Source organism: Rhamphochromis sp. 'chilingali' (assembly GCF_963969265.1).
Source record: "Rhamphochromis sp. 'chilingali' genome assembly, chromosome: 11".
Lineage (NCBI taxonomy): Eukaryota > Metazoa > Chordata > Actinopteri > Cichliformes > Cichlidae > Rhamphochromis > Rhamphochromis sp. 'chilingali'.
The window spans coordinates 29,573,272-29,580,651 of record NC_137938.1 but is presented as its reverse complement, the minus strand read 5'-3'; the positions used below and the strand labels follow the sequence as shown (position 1 = coordinate 29,580,651).

General features: G+C 39.1%; 1 protein-coding gene across 3 annotated transcripts; it reads left to right on the top strand.

Moving 5' to 3' along the window:
- Positions 1-513: 513 nt before the first annotated feature.
- On the top strand, positions 514-6,908 carry LOC308405633 (NACHT, LRR and PYD domains-containing protein 3-like). 3 transcript variants are annotated; one of them, XM_080896329.1, is made up of 8 exons: positions 514-645; positions 822-1,166; positions 1,586-1,663; positions 2,060-2,110; positions 2,222-4,031; positions 4,302-4,388; positions 5,485-5,652; positions 5,813-6,908. In XM_080896329.1, exons 2-8 carry the CDS (start codon positions 839-841, stop codon positions 6,132-6,134), a joined length of 2,844 nt encoding a protein of 947 aa, XP_080752455.1. In that variant the 5' UTR covers positions 514-645; positions 822-838; the 3' UTR covers positions 6,135-6,908. The 3 variants fall into 3 exon arrangements, with proteins under 3 accessions (XP_080752455.1, XP_080752457.1, XP_080752456.1); XM_080896331.1 differs by lacking the exon at positions 4,302-4,388; XM_080896330.1 differs by lacking the exon at positions 514-645 and having other exon boundaries at positions 697-1,166.
- Positions 6,909-7,380: the final 472 nt, after the last annotated feature.

Genomic DNA, 7,380 nt, shown 5'->3' with positions numbered 1-7,380 from the left:
GTAATATTGAAACTTTATGAAGTTGAAGCATTTAAATAAGAATTGTCTGTGAAGGTTCTCAGTCATCCAGGTCATCATAGTCTAAGGAACTTGGAAAGAAAAGCGTCTTAAAGAAGTCCAGACGCTTTTCTTTCCAAGCTCCTTAGATTAAATAAGAATTGTTTTCTCTATTATCGTACATTGAGACATATTTCGTAAACTGAATTTGGCATAAATAATTTTAGGGCACTTAGTCTTTATTTAACACCTTTTAAAATGATCTGACTAAATATATTAATATGAGTAATTTCATTTCCATGCAGTGTGTAGTGACAGAGCAGATATTCAACACAGACTACATGTGGAACAACTTTTATAACTTATTTTAAATTTGTTTCCATTTTGTTGCAGTTATTGTCATTATCACCTTGAGATAAATTTTTCTTCAGGCTCAAACAAAACCAAGTAATCAGAGTCGGGTACAAAGGCTTTAACTGCTTGAACTCTGGACCCTTTCAAAGCTTGTTTGAATTGCTGCTTGCACCTCCCTGCTCCTTAAAACAGACTGCAAACTGCCTTCGTGCCAAAACTCAAGACTGCAATGGCAACACCAGATGTGGATTAAAACCACAGCTTAATGTAAAGATACTACAGTGCACGGATAAGGTATGTGTTGAGAATGGTACCGTTTGTACAGAAATCCTTATTGTTGTTCATGTGCATAAATGCAGTTTGGTATATGTGTGAGAACTGAAACATCAAAGTTTGGGTCTTCTCTTATATTACTGAATGCAGTAACAATTCATTTAAAGCTTTGATTATTTTTTTGCTTTGGGGGTCAGCACTATTGTAAGAAGTTATGAGCTCAGCTCAGCAGCTGCTCCGTTCTCAGAGAGACTTATTGCTGAAGTGGACATGTGACCATCCAGCGCCCTTGCTGCGTTGGCTCCGTGATGCCGAGGTGCTTTCGTCTGCCTGCTACCTGTCTTTGCTGGAGAGGTCGCCTTCCAATGCTGTGGCAAAGGCACTGGAGACAGTGTGTGCCACAGAGGAGAGCAGCCAAAAGTTCCTGCAGGTGTTGAGGGAAGTGCAGGATTACTACTGCAGAGACCTGCAGGTCTGGGTCGAGAGACACTGCAGGAACGATGCAGTCACTAAATCAGCACCTACATCTGTGAAAGTTGAAGGTGAGGCTGCTTTAATGTGCTGATTTTTACATAAACAGGTGTAACTGAAGTTAATCTTCTTTGCAACCTTGAGCTGATTGTGAGGGTCTGTTAATAGAAGACAACTTTTACAACCTATTGAGGAAAGACATGAAAGAAGATTAGATGCAGGGTACAATCAGCTTTGATGCCTCGCCAGGATTTTTTTTTTTTTTTTTTTTTTTTACTTTGGTGAGAGTTTTAAGAGATAATGGACATTGAGCTCAACTATCATAAGTTAAAATGTGTCAGTGATTTGGATATTTGGATCAGGTATTCATAGTTCCCTGATGATGAGACTCAGGGATATGAAAATGCTCAGTCAGCAGAGTCACCTGTGAATCTGACATTTTAAACAAATGCATATAAAATAACTATAAATTATTCTATGATTTCAACAGACAAGAAGTCCAAAAACCCCATTGCTAAACTGTTTAAAGCAAAGAGCAAAGGATTCACCCTCACCACTGACGTTAATGGTATGAATTCATTGTTTCATCAAAAAAAAGTGTTTACATATGAATTATATAGTAGTGTACGTTATTTCTGGTATGTTTTCTTTATAGAGATAAGCAATAAATGTTGTCCTGTTTTTTTAAATTTATAATTCCTGGTTTCATTTTTTGCTGTATATGGAATATGTGTATGAATTTGAATGTATGCCTTGATTTACCGTTATACTGTAAAAAAGGGTTATTCTGAACTGTTAATCACACAAACTTCTCTACTTGAGTCTATAAAAAAATGTATATAGAGCTGGAAATGGACATAATCAGTCAATTTAAAATGTAAACTGACATTAGGCAAATGCAATTTTTCGTGATTTGATTCCTGTGCTTGCAATCAAGTAAGGAGATCTGACTTTCATATTGCAGCTAAGGAAGAGCCAAAATCTTGCAGAAGTCTAAAGTTGGCCAGCAGCCGAGGTAGGATGAAAACAGGTCAACTGAATTCAAGAAGCCACAATCTTTATCTTATAAAACACTGCAGAATAATGTAATTTAGTTTTTTTAAAATATCTTTATCTTCTATTCCAGTTTCAATTTCTGCCCATAAAACAACCTTACTGAAACGCACAGAGCAGTTAAAATGTTACTCAGAGGGAAACAGGGAGGCTTCAAACTCAGCTTCTCACATCGAGATCCGCTACACTGACCTTTTCGTGACAGAAGACAATGACTTAGTTGACAGTAGCCAACATGAGTACTTTGCCTTGGCGGGCAGACGTGCTCGCATCTATGTCCACCAGGCCTGCCAGCGTATCCGGCCCGGTCATCTTTTGAGCCCCCAAGAAGCATTGGGACGAGCCCCTAAAAGGGTGAAAGTGAAGGGTATTGCAGGTATAGGAAAGAGTGTGGCAGTACAGAGATTGGTCTACGAGTGGGCAATTGGGAAGAACATGCGTGAATTCACCTGCATTTTTGACCTACGCTTCAGAGAGCTCAATCTAGTTGATAAACCACTGAGTTTACTGGAGCTTCTTGAACAACGGTTCCGATACCTAAAGGAGGCTCTACCTGACCTGCTCACCACACCAAGATCATTGCTTTTCATCTTAGATGGTTTAGATGAGTTTAAATCCCCTCTGGACTGGAACAGACCAGACAAAAACATTGATGTAAAATCAAACGTTCTGGTGTCAGAGCTGATGGTGGCTTTGATAAAAGGAAGCCTTCTTCCAGAAGCATCAGTCATAATTACAACAAGGCCATCTACAGAAGCTCCCAAGCGTTTCTTCCAGAGATGTTGTGTGGTGCTGGGCTTTGAGGAGGACCAGGTGAAGGAGTACACCACCAAGTTTTACAAAGACAGTGAAGTTGCTCAAAAGGTGTATGATTACATTGTGAACAATGACAACCTATTTGTGCTTTCCTTCATCCCTCTTTATTGCTACATCATCTGTACCGCTATGGCTGAGTTCTTCTCTTCACAGCCTAACAATGCAGGTGAATCGAAGTCTCTGGAGTTAAGCCCACCCAGAACAGTCAGCGAGGTTTATTTCTGCTATTTGTTTACAGCAGTCAAACACCATGGACTAAAAGGGAGGACAGAGAGAAGCACACCTAGATCAGAGGTTCTTAGCCTAGCTAAACAACAACTGATGAAACTGGGGAAACTGGCTTATGAAAACCTTCTACAGAAGAAGATATTGTTTGATAAAGCAGATTTGGAGAACTACGGTGTCACACCTGCTGATGTTCAGAGCACCTTCCTCTGTCATATCCTCCAGCCTATTAAAGAGGAGACAGTGGAGATGTTTTCTTTCTTCCACCTTACTGTTCAAGAACATCTAGCTGCCTTGTACTGTGCAATCAACCTCTCCAGCCAGGACGACATAATACAAGCTCTTGACTTTTGGTGCTTCGGGGTACGTCCATCGTCCTCTACTGCTCCACCCCTTCAAAATTTACACCTTAGCGTGGATAAGCTCGAAAGTCTCCAAATGTTCACACGTTTCTTCATGGGAATGCTGCGAGCACGGTTGTCAGGTCATTTAGAAGGTCTTGTGCATTCTCCCATCGAGCAAGAGGACAGCATCCCCAACAGGCTCGGTTTGTGGTTCCGAGATCAGTTCAAAACCAGGGAGCTGGAAAACCAGGTAGCCCTAAATCTTCTCCACTGTCTGATGGAGTTCCACATGAAGGAAACCACTAGCTTTGCAGCACCAGAGATCACAAAACTCAACCTGTTTAAAATGAAGCTCAGTGTTGTGGACTGTGCAGCGATACACTACGTGCTGCAGTTTTCCCCACACAAGCTGCAAGAGCTCAACTTGGGCTACTCTAACATCGGAAACCGAGGACTCAACAGACTGAGACCAATTCTACATCGATGTGAATCTCTCTAGTGAGTAGCTCATTTTATATTCACTTAAAAATATATATTGCAGTTAAAATAAAATAAAAATAAGTTGGGGTTTGAGCTTTCCAGCTGTTTGATGCCATTCTGTGGGGAGCTTGCATATTCCCCCCGTGTCTGCATGCTTCTCTCTATGTGTGTTAGCTCTGTGATGGATGTGAACCCTGCCTTCTGTTTAATGCATGCTGGGATGGACCCAAACCCCCTTACATGTAAGACGGCCAAAAACAATGTTAACCAAAAGTTTCTTTCTTTCAGTTTGAGATACAACTGCCTGGATAAGCAAGCAGCTATTTTAGAATCTGCTATTCTGAAATCAAATGAGTGCCAAGTGAAGAAGCTCTTGTAAGTCATTTAAAATATTCAACACTCAGGTGAAAATTATTTTTTAGAACCTACAGTGTGTGACTGACTTAAATGTTATGTTTTAGCCATTTACATGGAAAGTAGTCCAAAAACATATTTATCATAGAAATATTGCATAGCTGCATTGTGAAATGCAGGATGACTGGACTCAAATTCAGACTGGACAGTAAGTTAACAAAAAACAAGCCCTAATTAGAGGTGATAATATCCTAAACACAAACCTTACAGAAAAGAAGAGCGCTGGAGAAAAAACTGTGACCGCACCATGAACTATCAACACAGTATGATGCGAAGGAAAACACGGGCATGGTTGGACACAGAAACAGGAGGGAAACTAAACATAGCTGAACATCACTGAGATAAACACAAGAGAGAGAATCTAATGAAGTAAAACAGGATTTTAAAAAAGACTCAAAACTCTGGAAGATATATGAATAAAACCAAAAACAAATCAGGAACTAAAACTTAGCTAGAAATAAATTAAAAACTAGGAACAATAATTAAACCCATCCATCCAGCTAATAAAGACTACTAAATAAAGATGCACAGACAAGAGACATATAAAGGGATATTGGAGGAGGCTTGGGAAATAAATCAAAATACAAAGAATCTGACACAAATAAACTCCAGAGACTTACCGAAATTAGATTTGAAAAGTGGAAAAAACTAAAGGCCAAGCATCCAAAACACTAAAGGTGTAACTCAAAGGCATAACTCAGGGGCCAAGACAAACTAATTAAAGATTAGCTTTATTTCTCAAACTCTTTTGCACATACACCCTACATATACATAAAATTGTAATGCAATTTAATATATTTAGTTATAGTGTGATTAATCAATTAATGTGTCCTGAACTCAGAAAACTAGCAGAGAATTAATGGAAGCAAGCAACCAATTAAAACTTTGCTTAAGCTGATGCTTTCCAATTATAGGATAATGACACTTCTGGTGAGTAGTGTGAGATTTGTAGAAATTCTGTTTCTGATTGCCACAAAAAATGCTTTTCCCCATGACCCCTTGACATTTTTTGATATAAGCAGCACACACAGAATATGTTTCCTGCTTCTGTGTACAGTATGTGCGGCAACAACCTGGGTCCTGAGGGGGGTTTGGAGCTGTGGAATGCTTTGGAGAACAACAACACTGTGGAGGAACTTTATCTGGACATCACCGGCATCACAGAGAGAGGAACAGAAAACATCGTCAACTGTCTCAGCAAAAACACTTCTCTGAAGACACTGACGTAAGATTAAAAAATAAATCTGCATGTGTCCAATGCACTCCATGTTATACCACTGCCATCTTTAATCTGGGTTCCTTTTTTTTAAATGTTAGATAATAGCTGAGGGTTGTAAAAAGGCATGTCCAAAAATCTGTTAACCAGTGATTTCTTCATTGTACAGCATTGTTGGAAATGACATTGGAGCAACTGGGAGGAGAAGACTGAAGGAACTGGAGAAACGTCGGCCGGAACTCAGGATCATTGCAAACTTTGTGGATGACCTTGGGTTACTTCAGGCATACCTGGATTGGGTGGAGGAGATCCGGACTGACAGAGACCAGATGGACTCCGTCAAGAATGCGGATGCCCTGCAGTCAGTGCTGAGGGGGCTCCAGGTGGCAGGGACAATGGAAAAGGGGGCGAATGCAGAGAAAGCCAAAGAGCTTCAGACAAAGATTGAGGAGCTACTGAACTATTCTACAGAAGTGATTAGAGGAAAATGATCACACAGAAATGAACCATCTCAACCATTAAATCTTACGGAAAGGAGCCATTAACATGAGTAGTTCCACTTTTACTTGCAACCGCTTGCGAGAAACCCAATACAAAATCATACATCGCCTTTATATAGCTCCTAATGTCTTGCATAAGATTGCACCTCATATTTCCCATTTTTGTAGTAAATGTCAAAAAGAAACTGGCACTTTTTTTCATTACTTTTGGGAATGTAAATTAATCAAAAGATTTTGGAGCTTCATATCTCAAGAACTAAGTAATATTTTTAACAATCTGATTCAAAGGGACCCCGGGTATTTTCTTCTTGGCCTATCCTCAAAAGAAGTAACATTGAATCACTTGCAGCGCAAATTATGTGACAAACTATTGCTGGTAGCTAGGAAATGTATTCTCATTAATTGGGTTAAGGATGAACCTCCCTCTGTGACGTTGTGGTACAGAGAATTATTTAAAGTTATTCCTCACGAAAGAACTGCCGCTATTTTAGGAGGAAATGAGGGTCTCTTTCTCAATGTTTGGTCCCCTTTGCTTTCTTATTTGCCAAATGATTTGTCCCAACTGTTGAGGGGGGGTGGTTGCGATTAAGATGTTCTCAGTTAAATAGGAAGTAAGTGTAAAGGACAATTCATTCTTGGAGTTTATCTTTTTCTCTTTCTATATCTGTGGGTAATTGAGTGAAAATATGTTTTTGTGTGTGTGTGTGTGTGTGTGTGTGTGTGTGTGTGTGTGTGTGTGTGTGTGTGTGTGTGTGTGTGTGTGTGTGTGTGTGTGTGTGTGTGGATGTGTTGGTGTTTTTTTTTCTTTTTCTTTCTTTTCTGTGAAAAAAAAGAAAGCAAAAGAAATAAACACGTAAAAAAAAAAAAATCTTACGGTCTGACTTCAAGTTGTGAAAGTAGATCCTAAAAACCCAGACAGGTGTATTAATAACTTAAAACCACCTGTAATACTGCTCTATCATCTGGAGAATTAACAATTTCAACCTGATAACATGCTTTAGATGTTTAAATTGTCATTGAACCCGAGAGAACTTTTAATAGATTAGTATGTTCTTTGTGATTAACCTTTTATGACTGACAACACTGTACCTGCACATTTTTTGAATGGTCAATTGGACTCTAAATACAACTAATACTATTATTAGTTAATATTACAAGATTCACATAATTACAATGATTTTTAAGTGTTTTTAAGTGTCAGTGTGATAATTTAGAAGTCGGTTCTTTTCCAAACTCA